This window comes from Pleurodeles waltl, chromosome 5, assembly GCF_031143425.1.
Source record: "Pleurodeles waltl isolate 20211129_DDA chromosome 5, aPleWal1.hap1.20221129, whole genome shotgun sequence".
Taxonomy (NCBI): domain Eukaryota; kingdom Metazoa; phylum Chordata; class Amphibia; order Caudata; family Salamandridae; genus Pleurodeles; species Pleurodeles waltl.
This window is the reverse complement of record NC_090444.1, coordinates 1,771,885,146-1,771,912,917: the sequence shown is the minus strand read 5'-3', so window position 1 is coordinate 1,771,912,917 and position 27,772 is coordinate 1,771,885,146. Positions and strand designations below refer to the sequence as shown.

The 27,772-nt window shown below is 49.6% G+C and overlaps 1 protein-coding gene across 1 annotated transcript in view; it reads left to right on the top strand.

The window, feature by feature from the left end:
* WDR43 (WD repeat domain 43) overlaps positions 1 to 27,772 on the top strand; it is a 462,775-nt gene that overhangs the window by 266,435 nt on the left and 168,568 nt on the right. The window contains exon 11 of the mRNA XM_069236209.1: positions 27,132 to 27,269. Coding sequence (XP_069092310.1) covers positions 27,132 to 27,269 — 138 coding nt within the window. The remainder of the gene's footprint in view (positions 1 to 27,131; positions 27,270 to 27,772) is intronic.

The window sequence follows — 27,772 nt, the reverse complement described above, 5'->3', positions numbered from 1 at the left end:
CATCCTAACATTGGCCCATGACATTCCCCTTGCTGGACATTTGGGACAAACCAAGACGTGTGAGAGGTTAGTCAACCACTTCTACTGGCCCAATATGTCCAACATGGTTAAGGAGTTTTGCCTCTCCTGCCCCACCTGTCAAGCCAGTGGTAAGACAGGTGGGCATCCAAAGGCCCCCCTCATTCCACTTCCAGTGGTGGGGGTTCCCTTTGAAAGAGTGGGTGTGGACATAGTTGGTCCACTAGAACCTCCCACAGCCTCAGGAAATATGTATATCCTGGTAGTAGTGGATCATGCTACCAGGTATCCTGAAGCTATTCCCCTTAGGTCGACTACTGCCCCTGCAGTAGCCAAGGCCCTCATTGGTATCTTTACCAGAGTGGGTTTCCCTAAGGAGGTGGTGTCTGACAGAGGTACCAACTTCATGTCAGCATACCTAAAGCACATGTGGAATGAGTGTGGAGTGACTTATAAATTCACTACACCATACCATCCACAAACTAATGGCTTGGTTGAGAGATTCAACAAGACATTAAAAGGCATGATCATGGGGCTCCCAGAAAAACTCAAAAGGAGATGGGATGTCCTCTTGCCATGTCTGCTTTTCGCTTACAGAGAGGTGCCACAGAAGGGAGTAGGATTCTCACCCTTTGAACTTCTGTTTGGTCATCCTGTAAGGGGACCACTTGCCCTTGTTAAAGAAGGCTGGGAGAGACCTCTCCATGAGCCTAAACAGGACATAGTGGACTATGTACTTGGCCTTCGCTCTAGAATGGCAGAGTACATGGAAAAGGCAACCAAAAACCTTGAGGCCAGCCAACAGCTCCAGAAGTTTTGGTATGACCAAAAGGCTGCACTGGTTGAGTTCCAACCAGGGCAGAAAGTCTGGGTTCTGGAGCCTGTGGCTCCCAGGGCACTCCAGGACAAATGGAGTGGCCCTTACCCAGTGCTAGAAAGGAAGAGTCAGGTCACCTACCTGGTGGACCTGGGCACAAGCAGGAGCCCCAAGAGGGTGATCCATGTGAACCGCCTTAAGCTCTTCCATGACAGGGCTGATGTGAATCTGTTGATGGTAACAGATGAGGATCAGGAGGCAGAGAGTGAACCTCTCCCTGATCTTCTGTCATCAGACCCAAAAGATGGCACAGTAGATGGAGTGATCTACTCAGACACCCTCTCTGGCCAACAGCAAGCTGATTGTAGGAGAGTCCTACAACAGTTTCCTGAACTCTTCTCCTTAACCCCTGGTCAGACACACCTGTGTACCCATGATGTGGACACAGGAGACAGCATGCCTGTCAAGAACAAAATCTTTAGACAGTCTGACCATGTTAAGGAAAGCATCAAGGTGGAAGTCCACAAGATGCTGGAATTGGGAGTAATTGAGCGCTCTGACAGCCCCTGGGCTAGCCCAGTGGTCTTAGTCCCCAAACCTCACACCAAAGATGGAAAGAAAGAGATGAGGTTTTGTGTGGACTACAGAGGGCTCAATTCTGTCACCAAGACAGATGCTCATCCAATTCCAAGAGCTGATGAGCTCATAGACAAATTAGGTGCTGCCAAATTCTTAAGTACCTTTGACTTGACAGCAGGGTACTGGCAAATAAAAATGGCACCTGGAGCAAAAGAGAAAACAGCATTCTCCACACCTGATGGGCATTATCAGTTTACTGTTATGCCCTTTGGTTTAAAGAATGCCCCTGCCACCTTCCAAAGGTTGGTGAATCAAGTCCTTGCTGGCTTGGAGTCCTTTAGCACAGCTTATCTTGATGATATTGCTGTCTTTAGCTCCACCTGGCAGGATCACCTGGTCCACCTGAAGAAGGTTTTGAAGGCTCTGCAATCTGCAGGCCTCTCTATCAAGGCATCCAAATGCCAGATAGGGCAGGGAACTGTGGTTTACTTGGGACACCTTGTAGGTGGAGGCCAAGTTCAGCCACTCCAACCCAAGATCCAGACTATTCTGGACTGGGTAGCTCCAAAAACCCAGACTCAAGTCAGGGCATTCCTTGGCTTGACTGGGTATTACAGGAGGTTTGTGAAGGGATATGGATCCATTGTGACAGCCCTCACTGAACTCACCTCCAAGAAAATGCCCAAGAAAGTGAACTGGACTGTGGAATGCCAACAGGCCTTTGACACCCTGAAACAAGCAATGTGCTCAGCACCAGTTCTAAAAGCTCCAGATTATTCTAAGCAGTTCATTGTGCAGACTGATGCCTCTGAACATGGGATAGGGGCAGTTTTGTCCCAAACAAATGATGATGGCCTTGACCAGCCTGTTGCTTTCATTAGCAGGAGGTTACTCCCCAGGGAGCAGCGTTGGAGTGCCATTGAGAGGGAGGCCTTTGCTGTGGTTTGGTCCCTGAAGAAGCTGAGACCATACCTCTTTGGGACTCACTTCCTAGTTCAAACTGACCACAGACCTCTCAAATGGCTGATGCAAATGAAAGGTGAAAATCCTAAACTGTTGAGGTGGTCCATCTCCCTACAGGGAATGGACTTTATAGTGGAACACAGACCTGGGACTGCCCATGCCAATGCAGATGGCCTTTCCAGGTTCTTCCACTTAGAAAATGAAGACTCTCTTGGGAAAGGTTAGTCTCATCCTCTTTCGTTTGGGGGGGGGTTGTGTAAGGAAATGCCTCCTTGGCATGGTTGCCCCCTGACTTTTTGCCTTTGCTGATGCTATGTTTACAATTGAAAGTGTGCTGAGGCCTGCTAACCAGGCCCCAGCACCAGTGTTCTTTACCTAACCTGTACTTTTGTATCCACAATTGGCAGACCCTGGCATCCAGATAAGTCCCTTGTAACTGGTACTTCTAGTACCAAGGGCCCTGATGCCAAGGAAGGTCTCTAAGGGCTGCAGCATGTCTTATGCCACCCTGGAGACCTCTCACTCAGCACAGACACACTGCTTGCCAGCTTGTGTGTGCTAGTGAGGACAAAACGAGTAAGTCGACATGGCACTCCCCTCAGGGTGCCATGCCAGCCTCTCACTGCCTATGCAGTATAGGTAAGCCACCCCTCTAGCAGGCCTTACAGCCCTAAGGCAGGGTGCACTATACCATAGGTGAGGGTACCAGTGCATGAGCATGGTACCCCTACAGTGTCTAAACCAAACCTTAGACATTGTAAGTGCAGGGTAGCCATAAGAGTATATGGTCTGGGAGTCTGTCAAACACGAACTCCACAGCACCATAATGGCTACACTGAAAACTGGGAAGTTTGGTATCAAACTTCTCAGCACAATAAATGCACACTGATGCCAGTGTACATTTTATTGCAAAATACACCCCAGAGGGCACCTTAGAGGTGCCCCCTGAAACTTAACCGACTGTCTGTGTAGGCTGACTAGTTCCAGCAGCCTGCCACACTAGAGACATGTTGCTGGCCCCATGGGGAGAGTGCCTTTGTCACTCTGAGGCCAGTAACAAAGCCTGCACTGGGTGGAGATGCTAACACCTCCCCCAGGCAGGAGCTGTGACACCTGGCGGTGAGCCTCAAAGGCTCACCCCTTTGTCACAGCCCAGCAGGGCACTCCAGCTTAGTGGAGTTGCCCGCCCCCTCCGGCCACGGCCCCCACTTTTGGCGGCAAGGCTGGAGGGAACAAAGAAAGCAACAAGGAGGAGTCACTGGCCAGTCAGGACAGCCCCTAAGGTGTCCTGAGCTGAGGTGACTCTAACTTTTAGAAATCCTCCATCTTGCAGATGGAGGATTCCCCCAATAGGGTTAGGATTGTGACCCCCTCCCCTTGGGAGGAGGCACAAAGAGGGTGTACCCACCCTCAGGGCTAGTAGCCATTGGCTACTAACCCCCCAGACCTAAACACGCCCTTAAATTTAGTATTTAAGGGCTACCCTGAACCCTAGAAAATTAGATTCCTGCAACTACAAGAAGAAGGACTGCCTAGCTGAAAACCCCTGCAGAGGAAGACCAGAAGACGACAACTGCCTTGGCTCCAGAAACTCACCGGCCTGTCTCCTGCCTTCCAAAGATCCTGCTCCAGCGACGCCTTCCAAAGGGACCAGCGACCTCGACATCCCCTGAGGACTGCCCCGGCTTCGAAAAGACAAGAAACTCCTGAGGACAGCGGACCTGCTCCAAGAAAAGCTGCAACTTTGTTTCCAGCAGCTTTAAAGAACCCTGCAAGCTCCCCGCAAGAAGCGTGAGACTTGCAACACTGCACCCGGCGACCCCGACTCGGCTGGTGGCGATCCAACACCTCAGGAGGGACCCCAGGACTACTCTACGACTGTGAGTACAAAAACCTGTCCCCCCTGAGCCCCCACAGCGCCGCCTGCAGAGGGAATCCCGAGGCTTCTCCTGACCGCGACTCTTTGAATCCTAAGTCCCGACACCTGGGAGAGACCCTGCACCCGCAGCCCCCAGGACCTGAAGGACCGGACTTTCACTGGAGGAGTGACCCCCAGGAGTCCCTCGCCCTTGACCAAGTGGAGGTTTCCCCGAGGAACCCCCCCCTTGCCTACCTGCAGCGCTGAAGAGATCCCTAGATCTCCCATTGACTTCCATTACAAACCCGACGCTTGTTTCTACACTGCACCCGGCCGCCCCCGCGCTGCTGAGGGTGAAATTTCTGTGTGGGCTTGTGTCCCCCCCGGTGCCCTACAAAACCCCCCTGGTCTGCCCTCCGAAGACGCGGGTACTTACCTGCAAGCAGACCGGAACCGGGGCACCCCCTTCTCTCCATTCTAGCCTATGCGTTTTGGGCACCACTTTGAACTCTGCACCTGACCGGCCCTGAGCTGCTGGTGTGGTGACTTTGGGGTTGCTCTGAACCCCCAACGGTGGGCTACCTTGGACCAAGAACTAAGCCCTGTAAGTGTCTTACTTACCTGGTTAACCTAACAAATACTTACCTCCCCTAGGAACTGTGAAAATTGCACTAAGTGTCCACTTTTAAAACAGCTATTTGTGAATAACTTGAAAAGTATACATGCAATTTTGATGATTTGAAGTTCCTAAAGTACTTACCTGCAATACCTTTCGAATGAGATATTACATGTAGAATTTGAACCTGTGGTTCTTAAAATAAACTAAGAAAAGATATTTTTCTATATAAAAACCTATTGGCTGGATTTGTCTCTGAGTGTGTGTACCTCATTTATTGTCTATGTGTATGTACAACAAATGCTTAACACTACTCCTTGGATAAGCCTACTGCTCGACCACACTACCACAAAATAGAGCATTAGTATTATCTATTTTTACCACTATTTTACCTCTAAGGGGAACCCTTGGACTCTGTGCATGCTATTCCTTACTTTGAAATAGCACATACAGAGCCAACTTCCTACAAAGAGCATGTTTGTTTTGCTTACTTGTCAAAATAGATGGAAGATTGCGGCCAGTCCTCAAGCTCTTCGATATAACAACTCAACTACTAAACATAATAGGCTAGTTGACGACCCCGAACCTTAAGGACTCCTAATTCTGCATTATCACACATCAGTCTGAGCAGTAGTATCTTTGGTTTGTGGCAAGTGGGGTTCATTACTAGTTCTGAGTACTTCCTTTGGGGTCACTACAGCCCCATAGTGCTTACCAGATATCTAGTGTAGGAAAGTGCCTCTTTTTGTCATGGTCAAACCCACTTTTTTGCCACTGGTACTGATGTTTTTCGAAGATGTGCACTGGGTCCGTGCTTACCAGGCCCTGGTGCCAGTGCTCTTTCACTAAAAACAGGGTAACATCGTCTAATCTTGTACAATTGGCACACAATTTAGCACATCTAAGTCCCAGCTAAATGCAACCCCCTGGTACCTAGGGCATGGTTACTAAGAAGGGATCCTGAGGGCTATAGCACGAATTATGCAACCCTAAAATATCCCCATACAAACTACATGCAGACTGCCATCGCAGGCTGCTTGACATGGTGCAAACCATGTGTGAAAATACGACATGGCACACTGTGCCATGCCCAAGTCACTGCATCTAATATATGTCACCCCAACATCAGGCCTTATGGCCCTAAGGCAAGGTGCATTATATTACATGTGAGGGCATATCTGCAGGAGCAGGCATGACCCTATGTAAGAAAGTGCCCGTTTGGCATGGCTGTCACTGCCCCACCATCACTGTCTGCCTGATATTGAGGCTGACTTGACTGTGTGTGTGCTGGTATCCTTCTAACCAGGTCCCATCACAAGTGTTCCTTCCCAAAACTATACCATTGTTTCCACAATTGGAACACCCCTGGCACTTGTAAAAGATACCAATTGGTATCAAGGGCTCTGTGACCAGGGAGGGTTCCTAAGAGCTGCAGCATGTATTGTGCTACCCTACGGGACCCCTCACCAAACACATGCACACTGCCATTGCAGTTTGTATGTGTTGATGGGGAGAAAACAGGGTGCAATGCCCACAACCCACTGCATGTGGCATAGGTAAGTCTCCCCTCTAGCTTTAAAGCCATCAGGCAGGGTGCACTATACCACAGGTGAGGGTATAGCTGCATGAGCAATATGCCCCTACAGTGTCTGAGTCCATTCTTAGACACTAAGTGCAATGTGGCCATACTGAGTACATAGGCTGGGAGGTGATCATTACAAACTCCACAGCTCCATGATGCCTCCACTGAAGACTGGGAAGTTTGGCATCAAACATCTCGGCATAAGAAACCCACACTGATGCCTGTGTTGGATTTATTGTAAAATGCACACAGGGCATCTTAAAGATGCCCCCTGTATTTTACCTAACCCTTTAGTGCAGGACTGACCAGGCTGTGCCAGAGTGCCACTAACAGACAAGTTTCTGACCCCATGGGGTGAGAGCCTTTGTGCTCTCTAGGGTCAGAAACCAAGCCTGCTCTGGGTGGAGGTGCTTCACACCTCCCCCCTGCAGAATCCTCCATCTTGTTTTGGAGGGTGAGGACCAATATGATGAGGGATGTGCTCCCCTCCTCAAAGGGACTGGGCACAGGAAGGGTGTAGCCACCCTCAGGGACAATAGCCATAGGCTCAGACCGCTGTAACACTCCTAACTTCGACCTCTGCACCCAGCCAGCCCCATGTTGCTTCTGGTGCACTTTTTGGGTCCACTTGAACTTTGACCTGTGGACATCCTAACTTCTGGGGACTGGAGTCGTACGTCATGTACCTCCCAGTTTTCCAGCTTGGTTACCCCAACGTTTGGCCTGTTTGTCAGTGTGTTTGACCGTGTTAACTGGGATCCTGCTAACCAGGACCACAGTGACTATGCTACCTCCTCTAACGGTCCCCCCCACATAAGTCCCTTGTATGTGGTACCTAGGTTCCCAGGGCATTGGGGTTCCAGGGGATCCCTATGGGCTGCAGCAGTTATTCTGCCACCCATTGGGAGCCCATGCAAAGTTTTGCAGGCCTGCCATTGCAGTCTGCGTGAACAGGGTGCACACCTGGTTTCACTATAGGTCACTACACCAGGTAGGCCCTCTCAGCCCATAGGGCAGGGTGCAGGTGCCTGTGTGTGAGAGCACCATTTTCCCTGACTTAGTGAGTGTGGGGACGCCATTTTACGCATGTACTGGACATAGGTCATTAACTATGTCCAGGTGCATATTGATAACTGAACATGGGCATGTTTGGCATCAAACATGTCAGAATCAGACCACAATACTATTGCAAGTATTGAAAGTATGCTTCCATGCACTCTGGGGGCTCCTTAGAGAACCCCCAGCGTTGCTACTGCTAGTCTTGCAGGGTTTTCCAGTCAGCCCAGCTGCTGCCACTCCTCAAAACTGGTTTCTGCCCTCCTGCTTCTTGATCTAATCAAGACCAGGAAGGCAGAACAAAGGATTTTCTTTGGGAGAGGGAGGTAACACTCTCTCCCTTTTGAAATAGGTGGGACTGGCTTGGGAGGGGTAGCCTCCCCAAGCCACCAGTTTGCTTTGAAGGGCACACTTGGTGCCCTCCATACATAAACCAGTCCACACCGGTTCAGGGACCCCCAGGCCCTGCTGTGGTGCAAAACTGGACAATGGAAAGGGGAGTGACCACTCCCCTGTCCATCACCACCCCAGGGGTGGTGCCCAGAGCTCATCCAGAGGGTCCATCTTGATTCCAAGGTTGGCAGGGAACTCTGGGAGCATCTGAGTGTCCAGGCAGATGATGTCAGACCCACCTTCTGATAGGTAGTTACCTGGTTAGGTGACCAAGCCTTCTCTTTGGGCTATATAGGGTCTTCCTCTGGGGTGGGTCCTCAGATTAGGCCTGGAAGATTCTAGCAGGACTCCTCTTGAACCTCTGCTTCGACTTCTGGCCGCCGGAACCGCGACTGGACCCTCCAGAAACCTACAAGCTGAAGATCCACGATGAAGACTCTTCTGCAATATTCTATCCGGAATTTCTGCCAGCTTTGCAACATTTCCCCGGCCGTGCATCCTCAGAAGATTGCAAATCTTCAGGCTGCACAAGAAGGAGGAATCTCCCTTGGGGTGAAGGCATCACCCCCCTGCATTCACAGGTATCTGGGTGCAATGAAGGCCGGCTGCCTGGATCTTCCCTGAGTGGCATGGGTCCTGCATCACAGGTGGTGGTCTGGAGAGTTCTCCTTGGTCCTCTCTACCAGTTGTTGCACTTTTGTGGTGGTAAGTCCTTTCCACTCCACGCAAGACAACACCTCCTATGCACCTCATCCTTTGCAGCTGCCAAGGCTTGTTTGCTGCACCTACAAGGGGAACTTCAGGCAATATGTAGCTCCGGCCTCCAACACTTCCTCCTGCAACTCCTGGACCTCTGCGTGGTCCTCCAGCGACGTGGGAGCAACTTATGTGATTTTGTGTGGGCTGCTTCAGCGACTGCTGTGTCCCTGTCCTCTGGGTACTGCCTCTGCTCCTGTGGGCCTTCTGTGAAGCGGAAGGTCCCTTGTTACTCCCCCTTCTGAGTAGAGTCCTCCTCTGCATTCTGTCCATCATCTGTTGTTCTTGCATTTGTCACCCCAAGTGGGAGGGTATGCCCCGATGTGGGTCCCGTGCTTGCTATGCCACCAGATTCAAGCTAGCCTGGCTGATAGAGTGATACCCTAAAAGCGGTCCAAGGATGCTTGTTTAGAGTCCAGGGATGACCTGGCCTGGCAGTTCGGACTGGACTGTTCCCATAGGGAACAGGGTCAAGACTGATTTGCATACGGATGGGTCCAAACTGGAATGGCATGGCAAGCAAAAAAAACTGATGGATTAAACCCAGATCTGTGACTGGGGGGGTTAATGTTTGATTTGCTCTGCATTCTTCCATCATCCGTTTTTGCATTTGTCGCCCCAAGTCTGTAGAGTCCTCCTGGACCTTGCTGGTGCCTGGCAGCACCTCTTTTCCTCCAACAGCAAATTTGCCTTTGTCAAGGCACCGACACCCGTCTGCAATCCAGCTTCCAGTATGGGACCTTTTGCATTCATCAGAAACTCTTACCCAGCTTCTGGGCTGCAGCGCTGACCTGTCTTCCTTCTTTGTCGATGTAAGGAAATGCCTCCTTGGCATGGTTACCCCCTGACTTTTTGCCTTTGCTGATGCTATGTTTTGATTTGAAAGTGTGCTGAGGCCTGCTAACCAGGCCCCAGAACCAGTGTTCTTTCCCTAACCTGTACTTTTGTTTTCACAATTGGCACACCCTGGCAACCAGGTAAGTCCCTTGTAACTGGTACCAAGGGCCCTGATGCCAGGGAAGGTCTCTAAGGACTGCAGCATGTCTTATGCCACCCTAGAGACCCCTCACTCAGCACAGACACACTGCTTACAAGCCTGTGTGTGCTAGTGAGAACAAAATGAGTAAGTCGACATGGCACTCCCCTCAGGGTGCCATGCCAGCCTCTCACTGCCTATGCAGTATAGGTAAGACACCCCTCTAGCAGGCCTTACAGCCCTAGGGCAGGGTGCACTATACCATAGGTGAGGGTACCAGTGCATGAGCACTGTGCCCCTACAGTGTCTAAACAAAACCTTAGACATTGTAAGTGCAGGGTAGCCATAAGAGTGTATGGTCTGGGAGTTTGTCAAACACGAACTCCACAGCACCATAATGGCTACACTGAAAACTGGGAAGTTTGGTATCAAACTTCTCAGCACAATAAATGCACACTGATGCCAGTGTACATTTTATTGTAAAATACACCACAGAGGGCACCTTAGATGTGCCCCCTGAAACTTAACCAACTAGCTGTGTAGGCTGACTGGTTCCAGCAGCCTGCCACACTAGAGACATGTTGCTGGCCCCATGGGGAGAGTGCCTTTGTCACTCTGAGGCCAGTAACAAAGCCTGCACTGGGTGGAGATGCTAACACCTCCCCCAGGCAGGAGCTGTGACACCTGGCGGTGAGCCTCAAAGGCTCACCCCTTTGTCACAGCCCAGCAGGGCACTCCAGCTTAGTGGAGTTGCCCGCCCCCTCCGGCCACGGCCCCCACTTTTGGCGGCAAGGCTGGAAGGAACAAAGAAAGCAACAAGGAGGAGTCACTGGCCAGTCAGGACAGCCCCTAAGGTGTCCTGAGCTGAAGTGACTCTAACTTTTAGAAATCCTCCATCTTGCAGATGGAGGATTCCCCCAATAGGGTTAGGATTGTGACCCCCTCCCCTTGGGAGGAGGCACAAAGAGGGTGTACCCACCCTCAGGGCTAGTAGCCATTGGCTACTAACCCCCCAGACCTAAACACGCCCTTAAATTTAGTATTTAAGGGCTACCCTGAACCCTAGAAAATTAGATTCCTGCAACTACAAGAAGAAGGACTGCCTAGCTGAAAACCCCTGCAGAGGAAGACCAGAAGACGACAACTGCCTTGGCTCCAGAAACTCACCGGCCTGTCTCCTGCCTTCCAAAGATCCTGCTCCAGCGACGCCTTCCAAAGGGACCAGCGACCTCGACATCCTCTGAGGACTGCCCCTGCTTCGAAAAGACAAGAAACTCCCGAGGACAGCGGACCTGCTCCAAGAAAAGCTGCAACTTTGTTTCCAGCAGCTTTAAAGAACCCTGCAAGCTCCCCGCAAAAAGGCGTGAGACTTGCAACACTGCACCCGGCGACCCCGACTCGGCTGGTGGCGATCCAACACCTCAGGAGGGACCCCAGGACTACTCTAAGACTGTGAGTACAAAAACCTGTCCCCCCTGAGCCCCCACAGCGCCGCCTGCAGAGGGAATCCAGAGGCTTCCCCTGACCGCGACTCTTTGAATCCTAAGTCCCGACACCTGGGAGAGACCCTGCACCCGCAGCCCCCAGGACCTGAAGGACCGGACTTTCACTGGAGAAGTGACCCCCAGGAGTCCCTCTCCCTTGCCCAAGTGGAGGTTTCCCCGAGGAACCCCCCCCTTGCCTGCCTGCAGCGCTGAAGAGATCCCTAGATCTCCCATTGACTTCCATTACAAACCCGACGCTTGTTTCTACACTGCACCCGGCCGCCCCCGCGCTGCTGAGGGTGAAATTTCTGTGTGGGCTTGTGTCCCCCCCGGTGCCCTACAAAACCCCCCTGGTCTGCCCTCCGAAGACGCGGGTACTTACCTGCAAGCAGACCGGAACCGGGGCACCCCCTTCTCTCCATTCTAGCCTATGCGTTTTGGGCACCACTTTGAACTCTGCACCTGACCGGCCCTGAGCTGCTGGTGTGGTGACTTTGGGGTTGCTCTGAACCCCCAACGGTGGGCTACCTTGGACCAAGAACTAAGCCCTGTAAGTGTCTTACTTACCTGGTTAACCTAACAAATACTTACCTCCCCTAGGAACTGTGAAAATTTCACTAAGTGTCCACTTTTAAAACAGCTATTTGTGAATAACTTGAAAAGTATACATGCAATTTTTATGATTTAAAGTTCCTAAAGTACTTACCTGCAATACCTTTCGAATGAGATATTACATGTAGAATTTGAACCTGTGGTTCTTAAAATAAACTAAGAAAAGATATTTTTCTATACAAAAACCTATTGGCTGGATTTGTCTCTGAGTGTGTGTACCTCATTTATTGTCTATGTGTATGTACAACAAATGCTTAACACTACTCCTTGGATAAGCCTACTGCTCGACCACACTACCACAAAATAGAGCATTAGTATTATCTATTTTTACCACTATTTTACCTCTAAGGGGAACCCTTGGACTCTGTGCATGCTATTCCTTACTTTGAAATAGCACATACAGAGCCAACTTCCTACAGGTACACACACTCAGAGACAAATCCAGCCAATAGGTTTTGTTATAGAAAAATATATTTTCTTAGTTTATTTTAAGAACCACAGGTTCAAATTTAACATGTAATATCTTGTTTGAAAGGTATTGCAGGTAAGTACATTAGGAACTTTGAATCATTTCAATTGCATGTATACTTTTCAAGTTATTCACAAATAGCTGTTTTAAAAGTGGACACTTAGTGCAATTTTCACAGTTCCTGGGGGAGGTAAGTTTTTGTTAGTTTTACCAGGTAAGTAAGACACTTACAGGGTTCAGTTCTTGGTCCAAGGTAGCCCACCGTTGGGGGTTCAGAGCAACCCCAAAGTCACCACACCAGCAGCTCAGGGCCGGTCAGGTGCAGAGTTCAAAGCGGTGCCCAAAACGCATAGGCTTCAATGGAGAGAAGGGGGTGCCCCGGTTCCGGTCTGCTTGCAGGTAAGTACCCGCGTCTTCGGAGGGCAGACCAGGGGGGTTTTGTAGGGCACCGGGGGGGGACACAAGCCCACACAGAAATTTCACCCTCAGCGGCGCGGGGGCGGCCGGGTGCAGTGTTAGAACAAGCGTCGGGTTCGCAATGTAAGTCAATGAGAGATCAAGGGATTTCTTCAGCGCTGCAGGCAGGCAAGGGGGGGCTTCCTCAGGGAAACCTCCACTTGGGCAAGGGAGAGGGACTCCTGGGGGTCACTTCTGCAGTGAAAGTCCGGTCCTTCAGGTCCTGGGGGCTGCGGGTGCAGGGTCTTTTCCAGGCGTCGGGACTTAGGTTTCAGAGAGTCGCGGTCAGGGGAAGCCTCGGGATTCCCTCTGCAGGCGGCGCTGTGGGGGCTCAGGGGGGACAGGTTTTGGTACTCACAGTCGTAGAGTAGTCCGGGGGTCCTCCCTGAGGTGTTGGTTCTCCACCAGCCGAGTCGGGGTCGCCGGGTGCAGTGTTGCAAGTCTCACGCTTCTTGCGGGGAGTTGCAGGGTTCTTTAAAGCTGCTTCTTGAAACAAAGTTGCAGTCTTTTTGGAGCAGGTCCGCTGTCCTCGGGAGTTTCTTGTCGTCGTCGAAGCAGGGCAGTCCTCAGAGGATTCAGAGGTCGCTGGTCCCTTTGGAAGGCGTCGCTGGAGCAGAGTTCTTTGGAAGGCAGGAGACAGGCCGGTGAGTTTCTGGAGCCAAGGCAGTAGTTGTCTTCTGGTCTTCCTCTGCAGGGGTTTTCAGCTAGGCAGTCCTTCTTGTTGTTGTTGCAGGAATCTAATTTTCTAGGGTTCAGGGTAGCCCTTAAATACTAAATTTAAGGGCGTGTTTAGGTCTGGGGGGTTAGTAGCCAATGGCTACTAGCCCTGAGGGTGGATACACCCTCTTTGTGCCTCCTCCCAAGGGGAGGGGGTCACATTCCTATCCCTATTGGGGGAATCCTCCTTCTACAAGTTGGAGGATTTCTAAAAGTCAGTCACCTCAGCTCAGGACACCTTAGGGGCTGTCCTGACTGGCCAGTGACTCCTCCTTGTTTTTCTCATTATCTCTCCTGGACTTGCCGCCAAAAGTGGGGGCTGGGTCCAGGGGGCGGGCATCTCCACTAGCTGGAGTGCCCTGGGGCATTGTAACACGAAGCTTGAGCCTTTGAAGCTCACTGCTAGGTGTTACAGTTCCTGCAGGGGGGAGGTGTGAAGCACCTCCACCCAGAGCAGGCTTTGTTTCTGTCCTCAGAGAGCACAAAGGCTCTCACCGCATGAGGTCAGACTCTCGTCTCTCAGCAGCAGGCTGGCACAGACCAGTCAGTCCTGCACTGAACAATTGGGTAAAATACAGGGGGTATCTCTAAGATGCCCTCTGTGTGCATTTTTTAATAAATCCAACACTGGCATCAGTGTGGGTTTATTATTCTTGAAAGTTTGATACTAAACTTCCCAGTATTCAGTGTAGCCATTATGGAGCTGTGGAGTTCGTTTTTGACAGACTCCCAGCCCATATACTCTTATGGCTACCCTGCGCTTACAATGTCTAAGGTTTTGCTTAGACACTGTAGGGGCATAGTGCTCATGCACATATGCCCTCACCTGTGGTATAGTGCACCCTGCCTTAGGGCTGTACGGCCTACTAGAGGGGTGACTTACCTATGCCACAGGCAGTGGGAGGTTGGCATGGCACCCTGAGGGGAGTGCCATGTTGACTTAGTCATTTTCTCCCCATCAGCACACACAAGCTGGAAAGCAGTGTGTCTGTGCTGAGTGAGGGGTCCCTAGGGTGGCATAAGACATGCTGCAGCCCTTAGAGACCTTCCCTGGCATCAGGGCCCTTGGTACCAGGGATACCAGTTACAAGGGACTTACCTAGGTGCCAGGGTTGTGCCAATTGTGGAAACAATGGTACATTTTAGGTGAAAGAACACTGGTGCTGGGGCCTGGTTAGCAGGGTCCCAGCACACTTCTCAGTCAAGTCAGCATCAGTATCAGGCAAAAAGTGGGGGGTAACTGCAACAGGGAGCCATTTCTTTACACCATCTCATTCCTAGAGCTGATGAGCTGATTGATAAATTAGGTGCTGCCAAATTCTTAAGTACCTTTAAATTAACAGCAGGGTACTGGCAAATCAAAATGGCACCTGGAGCAAAAGAAAAGACAGCATTCTCCACACCTGATGGGCACTATGAGTTTACTGTTATGCCCTTTGGTTTAAAGAATGCCCCTGCCATCTTCCAAAGGTTGGTGAATCAAGTCCTTGCTGGCTTGGAATCCTTTAGTGCAGCTTATCTTGATGATATTGCTGTCTTCAGCTCCAACTGGCAGGATCACCTGGTCCACCTGAAGAAGGTTTTGAAGGCTCTGCAATCAGCAGGCCTATCAAGGCATCCAAATGCCAGATAGGGCAGGGAACTGTGGTTTACTTGGGACACCTTGTGGGTGGAGGCCAAGTTTAGCCACTCCAGCCAAAGATCCAGACTATTCTGGACTGGTGTAGGAAGTTGGCTCTGTATGCACTATTTCAAAGTAAGGAATAGTATGCACAGAGTCCAAGGGTTCCCCTTAGAGGTAAGATAGTGGCAAAAAGAGATAATGCTAATGCTCTATTTTGTGGTAGTGTGGTCGAGCAGTAGGCTTATCAAAGGAGTAGTGTTAAGCATTTGTTGCACATACACACAAGCAATAAATGAGGAACACACACTCAGACAATTCCAGGCCAATAGGTTTTTGTATAGAAAAATATATGTTCGATCACACAAGCAATAAATGAGGAACACACACTCAGACAATTCCAGGCCAATAGGTTTTTGTATAGAAAAATATATGTTTGATGGCATCTGTCGCTGTAGATACGCATGTTCTGCAATAGCTCGCCATCTGGTGTTGGGCCGGAGTGTTACAAGTTGTTTTTCTTCGAAGAAGTCTTTCGAGTCACGGGACCGAGTGACTCCTCCTTTTGTCTCCATTGCGCATGGGCGTCGACTCCATCTTCGATTGTTTTTTTTCCGCCATCGGGTTCGGACGTGTTCCTGTCGCTCCGAGTTTCGGAATGGAAAATTAGCTAATTTCGGAAGATTTTCGTCGGTATTGTTGCGTTCGGGATCGGCGTACTTAGATTCCACATCGCATCGAAGATCGAAGAGCTCCGGTGCCCTTTGGGGTAGTTTTTCGATCCTCCGTCGGGGCCTGGTCGGCCCGACCGCGTGCTGAAGAACGCCGATGGAACGGACCCCGTTCCGTTTCTGCCCCAAATGCCACAATAAATACCCCTACACAGACCAACACTTGGTCTGCAACCTGTGCCTGTCACCTGAGCACAGCGAATACACCTGCGAGGCCTGTCGTGCGTTCCGGTCCCGAAAAACACTCCGAGACCGTCGAGCCAGAAGACTTCAGATGGCGTCCGCACCGACAGCCCAACGGGAGTTCGAGGAACAGGAAGAGGAAGGTACCTTCTCGATCCAAGACTCAGACTCCGAAGGATTCGACGATACACAAACCGTAAGACGTCGAAAACCACACAGACACATTTACAAGGCCCAGGGGACGCCACTGCCATCCGGCCATGGCTCCACCCATAAATTCGGTGACCGACCGTCGGCACCGAAAAAGGCCCAAACAGTGCCGAGATCGTCCGACTCCGGTCGAGACACCGGCACGCAGCCTTCTCGGGACCGAGAAAGTGCTGGAGACAAGCCTCGACACCGAGATGCCGGTGTGGACACGGCTCGACGCCGAGACAGCGGCACCGAAACAGATCGACGCCGAGAGGTTTCGGCCCCGAAAAGGAAAAAAGCCACCTCGGAGCCGAAAAAACACGCAGACAAAGTTTCGATGCCGAAACAAACTGCAAGCGACCCAGCTTCAGGCTCTTATACAGAAGAGCACTCGCTAACCTCCCAAATGCAGAAGCATAGGTTTGAGGAAGAGCTACAAGCAACTGATGTGGACCATACGCAAAAGCGTATCTTCATTCAGCAGGGGACAGGAAATATAAGCACCCTTCCCCCCATTAGGAGAAAGAGAAGGTTGGAGTTCCAGACGGAACAAACACCACAACCAAAAGTGGTGAAAAGAGTTACACCACCACCCTCTCCTCCGCCCGTGATTAACGTTTCACCAGCACAAACTCCATCACACTCCCCAGCTCACACCACCATGAGCCAGGGTGACCAAGATCAGGACGCATGGGACCTATACGACGCCCCAGTGTCAGATAACAGTCCGGAGGCATACCCTACAAAGCCATCTCCACCAGAAGACAGCACCGCGTACTCTCAAGTGGTGGCTAGAGCAGCACAATTTCACCACGTAAGCCTCCACTCAGAACAGGTCGAGGATGATTTCTTATTCAACACACTCTCCTCCACCCACAGCTCATACCAAAGCCTGCCTATGCTCCCTGGTATGCTCCGGCACGCAAAAGACATCTTTAAGGAGCCGGTCAAAAGTAGGGCAATCACACCAAGGGTGGAAAAAAAGTATAAGCCGCCTCCTACGGACCCGGTTTTCATCACTACACAGCTGCCACCAGACTGTCGTTGTAGGAGCAGCTAGGAAAAGGGCCAACTCTCACACATCTGGAGATGCACCACCCCCAGATAAAGAAAGCCGCAAGTTCGATGCAGCTGGTAAAAGAGTCGCAGCACAAGCTGCAAACCAGTGGCGCATCGCAAACTCCCAGGCACTACTTGCGCGCTATGACAGAGCCCACTGGGACGAGATGCAACATCTCATTGAACATCTGCCCAAGGACTTACAAAATAGGGCAAAACAAGTGGTTGAGGAGGGACAGACCATCTCCAACAACCAGATACGCTCCTCCATGGACGCTGCAGATACAGCTGCACGGACAATTAATACATCTGTAACTATCAGAAGGCATGCATGGCTCCGAACGTCTGGATTTAAACCAGAGATTCAACAAGCAGTTCTCAATATGCCTTTTAATGAAAAAGAACTGTTCGGTCCAGAAGTGGACACAGCGATTGAGAAACTCAAAAAAGATACGGACACTGCCAAAGCCATGGGCGCACTCTACTCCCCGCAGAGCAGAGGGAATTACAGCACATTCCGTAAAACGCCCTTTCGAGGGGGGTTTCGGGGTCAAAGCACACAAGCCAGCACCTCACAAGCCACACCGTCCAGTTACCAGGGACCGTATAGAGGAGGTTTTCGGGGACAATATAGAGGAGGGCAATTCCCTAGAAATAGAGGAAGATTTCAAAGCCCCAAAACCCCTACTACTAAACAGTGACTCACATGTCACTCACCCCCTCCACACAACACCAGTGGGGGGAAGAATAGGTCATTATTACAAAGCATGGGAGAAAATCACTACAGACACTTGGGTTCTAGCAATTATCCAACATGGTTATTGCATAGAATTTCTACAATTCCCTCCAAACATACCACCAAAAGCACAAAATTTAACAACACACCATTCCAATCTCCTGGAGATAGAAGTGCAGGCACTATTGCAAAAGAATGCAATCGAATTAGTGCCAAACACACAAATAAACACAGGAGTTTACTCACTGTACTTTCTGATACCAAAGAAGGACAAAACACTGAGACCAATCCTAGACCTCAGAGTAGTGAACACTTTCATCAAATCAGACCACTTCCACATGGTCACACTACAAGAAGTATTGCCATTGCTAAAACTACACGACTACATGGCAACTTTAGACCTCAAGGATGCTTATTTCCATATACCAATCCACCCATCGCACAGGAAATACCTAAGGTTTGTATTCAAAGGAATACATTACCAATTCAAGGTACTGCCTTTCGGATTAACAACCGCACCAAGAGTCTTTACCAAATGTCTAGCGGTAGTCGCTGCACACATAAGAAGGCAGCAAATACATGTGTTCCCATATTTGGACGACTGGCTTATCAAGGCCCATTCGTTCATACAGTGCTCAAATCACACAAATCAGATCATACAAACCCTCTTCAAACTCGGGTTCACCGTCAACTTTACAAAATCCAACATTCTGCCGCGCAAGGTACAACAATACCTAGGAGCCATAATAGACACATCAAAGGGAGTAGCCACTCCAAGTCCACAAAGAATTCTAAATTTCAACACCATCATACAACGCATGTATCCAACACAAAAGATACAGGCAAAGATGGTTTTACAACTCCTAGGCATGATGTCTTCATGCATAGCCATTGTCCCAAACGCAAGACTGCACATGAGGCCCTTACAACAATGCCTAGCATCACAGTGGTCTCAAGCACAGGGTCACCTTCTAGATCTGGTGTTAATAGACCGCCAAACTTACCTCTCGCTTCTGTGGTGGAACAACATAAATTTAAACAAGGGGCGGCCTTTCCAAGACCCAGTGCCACAATACGTAATAACAGATGCTTCCATGACAGGGTGGGGAGCACACCTCGATCAACACAGCATACAAGGACAATGGAACGTACATCAAACAAAACTGCATATCAATCACCTAGAACTTCTAGCAGTTTTTCAAGCACTAAAAGCCTTCCAACCAATAATAGTTCACAAATACATTCTCGTCAAAACAGACAACATGACAACAATGTATTATCTAAACAAGCAGGGGGGGACGCACTCCACGCAGTTAAACCTGCTAGCACAAAAAAATTGGCATTGGGCAATTCACAACCAAATTCGCCTAATAGCACAGTTTATACCAGGGATCCAAAATCAACTCGCAGACAATCTCTCTCGAGATCATCAACAGGTCCACGAATGGGAAATTCACCCCCAAATTCTGAACACTTATTTCAAACTCTGGGGAACACCTCAGATAGACTTGTTTGCGACAAGGGAGAACGCAAAATGCCAAAACTTCGCATCCAGATACCCACACAAACAATCCCAAGGCAATGCCCTATGGATGAACTGGTCAGGGATATTTGCTTACGCTTTTCCTCCTCTCCCTCTCCTTCCTTACCTGGTAAACAAACTCAGTCAAAGCAAACTCAAACTCATATTGATAGCTCCAACTTGGGCAAGGCAACCCTGGTACACAACGCTGCTAGACCTATCAGTGGTACCCTGCATCAAATTGCCCAACAGGCCAGATCTGTTGACACAGCACAACCAAAAGATCAGACACCCAGATCCAGCATCGCTGAATCTAGCAATCTGGCTCCTGAAATCCTAGAATTCGGGCACTTACAACTTACCCAAGAATGTATGGAAGTCATAAAACAAACCAGAAGGCCATCCACCAGGCACTGTTATGCAAGTAAATGGAAGAGGTTTGTTTGCTACTGCCATATTAATCAAATACAACCATTACACACAACTCCAGAACATGTAGTTGGTTACTTGCTTCACTTACAAAAATCTAACCTAGCTTTCTCTTCCATTAAAATACACCTTGCAGCAATATCTGCATACCTGCAGACTACCTATTCAACTTCCCTATATAAGATACCAGTCATTAAAGCATTCATGGAGGGCCTTAGGAGAATTATACCACCAAGAACACTACCTGTTCCTTCATGGAACCTAAATGTTGTCCTAACTAGACTTATGGGTCCACCTTTTGAACCCATGCACTCCTGCGACATACAGTTCCTAACCTGGAAGGTGGCATTTCTCATCGCCATTACTTCCCTAAGAAGAGTAAGCGAGATTCAGGCGTTTACAATACAGGAACCTTTTATACAACTACACAAAAATAAAGTCGTCCTAAGGACCAATCCTAAATTTTTCCAAAGGTTATTTCACCGTTCCATCTAAATCAAACAGTGGAACTTCCAGTGTTCTTTCCACAGCCAGATACCGTAGCTGAAAGGGCACTACATACATTAGATGTCAAAAGAGCATTGATGTATTACATTGACAGAACAAAAAACATCAGAAAGACTAAACAACTCTTTATTGCATTTCAAAAACCTCATGCAGGAAACCCAATTTCAAAACAAGGTATAGCCAGATGGATAGTTAAATGCATCCAAATCTGCTACCTTAAAGCTAAACGACAGCTGCCCATTACACCAAGGGCACACTCAACCAGAAAGAAAGGTGCTACCATGGCCTTTCTAGGAAACATCCCAATGCAAGAAATATGTAAGGCAGCCACATGGTCTACGCCTCACACATTCACCAAGCACTACTGTGTAGACGTGTTATCCGCACAACAAGCCACAGTAGGTCAAGCTGTATTAAGAACATTATTTCAGACTACTTCCACTCCTACAGGCTGATCCACCGCTTTTGGGGAAATAACTGCTTACTAGTCTATGCAGAACATGCGTATCTACAGCGACAGATGCCATCGAACTGAAAATGTCACTTACCCAGTGTACATCTGTTTGTGGCATCAGTCGCAGTAGATTCGCATGTGCCCACCCGCCTCCCCGGGAGCCTGTAGCAGTTTGGAAGTTACCTTCAATTATTTATATATGTATCATCTCAACCTTAAATAGGTGCATACTTAGTCACTCCATTGCATGGGCACTATTACTACAATTCAACTCCTACCTCACCCTCTGCGGGGAAAAACAATCGAAGATGGAGTCGACGCCCATGCGCAATGGAGACAAAAGGAGGAGTCACTCGGTCCCGTGACTCGAAAGACTTCTTCGAAGAAAAACAACTTGTAACACTCCGGCCCAACACCAGATGGCGAGCTATTGCAGAACATGCGAATCTACTGCGACTGATGCCACGAACAGATGTACACTGGGTAAGTGACATTTTCATTTCTTAGTTTATTTTAAGAACCACAGGTTCAAATTCCACATGTAATACTTCAAATGAAAGGTATTGCAGGTAGGTACTTTAGGAACTTTGAATAATCACAATAGCATATATACTTTTCACATAAATCACGTATAGCTATTTTAAAACTAGACACTTAGTGCAATTTTCACAGTTCCTGGGGGAGGTAAGTGTTTGTTAGTTTTTGCAGGTAAGTAAACCACCTACGGGGTTCAAGTTTGGGTCCAAAGTAGCCCACCGTTGGGGGTTCAGAGCAACCCCAAAGTTACCACACCAGCAGCTCAAAGTGGTGCCCAAAATGCATAGGCTTCAATGGAGAAGGGGGTGCCCCGGTTCCAGTCTGCCAGCAGGTAAGTACCCGCGTCTTCGGAGGGCAGACCAGGGGGGTTTTGTAGGGCACCGGGGGGGGGGACACAAGTTAGCACAGAAAGTACACCCTCATGCTGCACGGGGGCGGCGTGCAAACACACGTCAGGTTTCCAATGAAAATCAATGGGAGACCAAGGGGTCTCTTCAGCGATGCAGGCAAGGGGGGTGCTCCTCGGGGGTAGCCACCACCTGGGCAAGGGAGAGGGCCTCCTGGGGGTCACTCCTGCACTGGAGTTCCGATCTTTCAGGTCCTGGGGGCTGCGGGTGCAGAGTCTTTACCAGGCATCGGGATCTGGGAGTCAGGCAGTTGCGGTCAGGGGGAGCCTCGGGATTCCCTCTGCAGACGTCGCTGCTAAGGGAGGGCAACTCTGGTTACTCAGTCTCGTAGTCGCCGGGGAGTCCTCCCTGTAGCGTTATTTCTCCGCCAGTCGAGTCGGGGTCGCCGGGTGCAGTGTTGCAAGTCTCACGCTTCTTGCGGGGATTGCAGGGGTCTTTAAATCTGCTCCTCTGGAAACAAATTTGCAGTCTTTGTTGAACCGGGCCGCTGTTCTCGGGAGTTTCTTGGTCTCTTGGAAGCAGGGCAGTCCTCTGAGGATTCAGAGGTCGCTGGTCCTGGGGAAAGCGTCGCTGGAGCAGTTTTCTTCTGAAGGAGAGAGACAGGCCGGTAGGGCTGGGGCCAAAGCAGTTGGTGTCTCCGTCTTCTCTGCAGGGGTTTTTCAGCTCAGCTGTCCTCTTCTTCGTAAGTTGCAGGAATCTGAGTTCCTAGGTTCTGGGGAGCCCCTAAATACAGAATTTAGGGGTGTGTTTAGGTCTGGGAGTGCAGTAGCCAATGGCTACTAGCCCTGAGGGTGGCTACACCCTCTTTGTGCCTCCTCCCAAGGGGAGGGGGTCACATTCCTATCCCTATTGGGGGAATCCTCCATCTGCAAGATGGAGGATTTCTAAAAGTCAGTCACCTCAGCTCTGGGGCTGTCCTGACTGGCCAGTGACTCCTTGTTTTTCTCATTATCTCTCCTGGACTTGCCGCCAAAAGTGGGGGCTGTGTCCAGGCGGCGGGCATCTCCACTAGCTGGAATGCCCTGGGGCTTTGTAACACGAAGCCTGAGCCTTTGAGGCTCACTGCTAGGTGTTACAGTTCCTAATGGGGGGAGGTGTGAAGCATCTCCACCCAGAGCAGGCTTTTGTTTCTGTCCCCAGAGAGCACAAAGGCCCTCACCACATGGGGTCAGAAACTCGTCTCTCAGTGGCAGGCTGGCACAGACCAGTCAGTCCTTCACTGAACAATTGGGTAAAATACAGGGGACATCTCGAAGATGCCCTCTGTGTGCATTTTTTAATAAATCCAACACTGGCATCAGTGTGGGTTTATTATTCCGAGAAGTTCGATACTAAACTTCCCAGTATTCAGTGTAGCCATTATGGAGCTGTGGAGTTCGTTTTTGACAGACTCCCAGACCATATTCTCTTATGGCTTCCCTGCACTTACAATGTCTAAGGTTTTGCTTAGACACTGTAGGGGCATAGTGCACCCTGCCTTAGGGCTGTGAGGCCTACTAGAGGGGTGACTTACCTATGCCACAGGCAGTGTGAGGTTGGCATTGCACCCTGAGGGGAGTGCCATGTCAACTTAGTAATTTTATCCCCACTAGCGCACACAAGCTGGCAAGCAGTGTGTCTGTGCTGAGTGAGGGGTCCCCAGGGTGGCATAAGACATGCTGCAGCCCTTAGAGACCTTCCCTGGCATCAGGGCCCTGGGTACCAGTTACAAGTGACTTACCTGGATGCCAGGGTGTGCCAATTGTGGAAACAATGGTACATTTTAGGTGAAAGAACACTGGTGCTGGGGCCTGGTTAGCAGGGTCCCAGCACACTTCTCAGTCAAGTGAGCATCAGTATCAGGCAAAAAGTGGGGGGTAACTGCAACAGGGAGCCATTTCTTTACAACTGGGCAGCTCCAAAAACCCAGACAAGTCAGGGCATTCCTTGGCTTGACTGGGTATTACAGGAGGTTTGTGAAGGGATATGGATCCATAGTGACAGCCCTCACAGAACTTACCTCCAAGAAAATGCCCAAGAAGGTAAACTGGACTGTAGAATGCCAACAGGCCTTTGACACCCTGAAACAAGCAATGTGCACAGCACCAGTTCTAAAAGCTCCAGATTACTTGTAGGAAGTTGCCTCTGTATGTGCTATTTCAAAGTAAGGAATAGCATGCACAGAGTCCAAGGGTTCCCCTTAGAGGAAAAATAGTGGTAAAAATAGATAATACTAATGCTCTATTTTGTGGTAGTGTGGTCGAGCAGTAGGCTTATCCAAGGAGTAGTGTTAAGCATTTGTTGTACATACACATAGACAATAAATGAGGTACACACACTCAGAGACAAATCCAGCCAATAGGTTTTGTATAGAAAAATATATTTTCTTAGTTTATTTTAAGAACCACAGGTTCAAATTTAACATTTAATATCTTGTTTGAAAGGTATTGCAGGTAAGTACATTAGGAACTTTGAATCATTTCAATTGCATGTATACTTTTCAAGTTATTCACAAATAGCTGTTTTAAAAGTGGACACTTAGTGCAATTTTCACAGTTCCTGGGGGAGGTAAGTTTTTGTTAGTTTTACCAGGTAAGTAAGACACTTACAGGGTCCAGTTCTTGGTCCAAGGTAGCCCACTGTTGGGGGTTCAGAGCAACCCCAAAGTTACCACACCAGCAGCTCAGGGCCGGTTAGGTGCAGAGTTCAAAGTGGTGCCCAAAACGCATAGGCTTCAATGGAGAGAAGGGGGTGCCCCGGTTCCGGTCTGCTTGCAGGTAAGTACCCGCGTCTTCGGAGGGCAGACCAGGGGGGTTTTGTAGGGCACCGGGGGGGGACACAAGCCCACACAGAAATTTCACCCTCAGCGGCGCGGGGGCGGCCGGGTGCAGTGTTAGAACAAGCGTCGGGTTCGCAATGGAAGTCAATGAGAGATCAAGGGATCTCTTCAGCGCTGCAGGCAGGCAAGGGGGGGCTTCCTCGGGGAAACCTCCACTTGGGCAGGGGAGAGGGACTCCTGGGGGTCACTTCTGCGTGAAAGTCCGGTCCTTCAGGTCCTGGGGGCTGCGGGTGCAGGGTCTTTTCCAGGCGTCGGGACTTAGGTTTCAGAGAGTCGCGGTCAGGGGAAGCCTCGGGATTCCCTCTGCAGGCGGCGCTGTGGGGGCTCAGGGGGGACAGGTTTTGGTACTCAGTCGTAGAGTAGTCCGGGGGTCCTCCCTGAGGTGTTGGTTCTCCACCAGCCGAGTCGGGGTCGCCGGGTGCAGTGTTGCAAGTCTCACGCTTCTTGCGGGGAGATTGCAGGGTTCTTTAAAGCTGCTCCTTTGGATAAAGTTGCAGTCTTTTTGGAGCAGGTCCGCTGTCCTCGGGAGTTTCTTGTCGTCGAAGCAGGGCAGTCCTCAGAGGATTCAGAGGTCGCTGGTCCCTTTGGAAGGCGTCGCTGGAGCAGAGTTCTTTGGAAGGCAGGAGACAGGCCGGTGAGTTTCTGGAGCCAAGGCAGTTGTTGTCTTCTGGTCTTCCTCTGCAGGGGTTTTCAGCTAGGCAGTCCTTCTTGTTGTTGCAGGAATCTAATTTGCTAGGGTTCAGGGTAGCCCTTAAATACTAAATTTAAGGGCGTGTTTAGGTCTGGGGGGTTAGTAGCCAATGGCTACTAGCCCTGAGGGTGGGTACACCCTCTTTGTGCCTCCTCCCAAGGGGAGGGGGTCACAATCCTAACCCTATTGGGGGAATCCTCCATCTGCAAGATGGAGGATTTCTAAAAGTTAGTCACCTCAGCTCAGGACACCTTAGGGGCTGTCCTGACTGGCCAGTGACTCCTCCTTGTTGCTTTCTTTGTTCCCTCCAGCCTTGCCGCCAAAAGTGGGGGCCGTGGCCGGAGGGGGCGGGCAACTCCACTAAGCTGGAGTGCCCTGCTGGGCTGTGACAAAGGGGTGAGCCTTTGAGGCTCACCGCCAGGTGTTACAGCTCCTGCCTGGGGGAGGTGTTAACATCTCCACCCAGTGCAGGCTTTGTTACTGGCCTTAGAGTGACAAAGGCACTCTCCCCATGGGGCCAGCAACATGTCTCTAGTGTGGCAGGCTGCTGGAACTAGTCAGCCTACACAGACAGTCGGTTAAGTTTCAGGGGGCACCTCTAAGGTGCCCTCTGGGGTGTATTTTGCAATAAAATGTACACTGGCATCAGTGTGCATTTATTGTGCTGAGAAGTTTGATACCAAACTTCCCAGTTTTCAGTGTAGCCATTATGGTGCTGTGGAGTTCGTGTTTGACAAACTCCCAGACCATATACTCTTATGGCTACCCTGCACTTACAATGTCTAAGGTTTTGTTTAGACACTGTAGGGGTACCATGCTCATGCACTGGTACCCTCACCTATGGTATAGTGCACCCTGCCTTAGGGCTGTAAGGCATGCTAGAGGGGTGACTGACCTATACTTGCATAGGCAGTGAGAGGCTGTCATGGCACCCTGAGGGGAGTGCCATGTCGACTTACACGTTTGGTTCTCACTAGCACACACAAGCTGGCAAGCAGTGTGTCTGTGCTGAGTGAGAGGTCTCCAGGGTGGCATAAGACATGCTGCAGCCCTTAGAGACCTTCCTTGGCATCAGGGCCCTTGGTACTAGAAGTACCAGTTACAAGGGACTTATCTGGATGCCAGGGTCTGCCAATTGTGGATACAAAAGTACAGGTTAGGGAAAGAACACTGGTGCTGGGGCCTGGTTAGCAGGCCTCAGCACACTTTCAATTATAAACATAGCATCAGCAAAGGCAAAAAGTCAGGGGGCAACCATGCCAAGGAGGCATTTCCTTACATTACTCCAAGCAGTTCATTGTGCAGACAGATGCCTCTGAACATGGGATTGGGGCAGTTTTGTCCCAAACAAATGATGGCCTTGACTAACCTGTTGCTTTCATTAGCAGGAGGTTACTCCCCAGGGAGCAGCGTTGGAGTGCCATTGAGAGGAAGGCCTTTGCTGTGGTTTGGTCCCTGAAGAAGCTGAGACCATACCTCTTTGGTACTCACTTTGTAGTTCAAACTGACCACAGACCTCTCAGATGGCTGATGCAAATGAAAGGTGAAAATCCAAAACTGTTGAGGTGGTCCATCTCCCTACAGGGAATGGACTTTATAGTGGAACACAGACCTGGGACTGCGTATGCCAATGCAGATGGCCTTTCCAGGTTCTTCCACTTAGAAAATGAAGACTCTCTTGGGAAAGGTTAGTCTCATCCTCTTTCGTTTGGGCAATATGAATCCAGAAAACCCGTCAAGCTGCAAAACTACTCCGAGAGGTAGGTAACTATTTCATTTTGATGATATGCAAATTTCATGCACTGTGACAGGATGATTTCAGTCCTTCCATTTGTTTGTCAGTAAGAGAGGTTATGTTGTGCTAACGCTTGAACTCACTTTGACATTTTTAGGCGAGCATTGAAGAGCGACTTGGTGCAATGGACATAGACATTGGTAACATAAAGACGAAAGGTGGCCTCCCACAGACTGATAGCTTTGCAGTTCTTTTGGTTCAGGGACTGGAAAGCAGTGATTCAGACATCCTAAATGTAAGTCTTAATATCCAAGATAGTTGTAAATTGTATTTATATAGCACTTACTACCCTTGATAAGGTGACCTTTCTATTTTTTCATTTCTGTTATTCAACATTTGTAGCAGTTATTTTATTCATTGTGTGACATTGATATTTTCTGAAGACAAGCACTTAAAAGCTAATGCTAGAATTTAACCACTTATCGAGTTTTTTTTTTTTAAGCATTGTTTCCTTAACATTAGTGTCGGTGTGTTAACATGGATTTTCTTATTTGGATTTTTATTTATTTATTTTTATTTCAGTTTTTGAGAAAAAAAAGTGATCTCAGTGAGCTGTCTTATCAGCAATGTGTTGATTCCCTCCATGTTAATAATGTTTCCACAAAATGCCTGACAGGCTTGATTTCTCTGGATTATTAATGTCAAGTCCACATACTGAACTCGACAATCATGCAAGTGTTGTACCAAATCAATGCTGTGTTTTCATGTCAGAGGGCACCCAAAGTAACTGCTCTATTT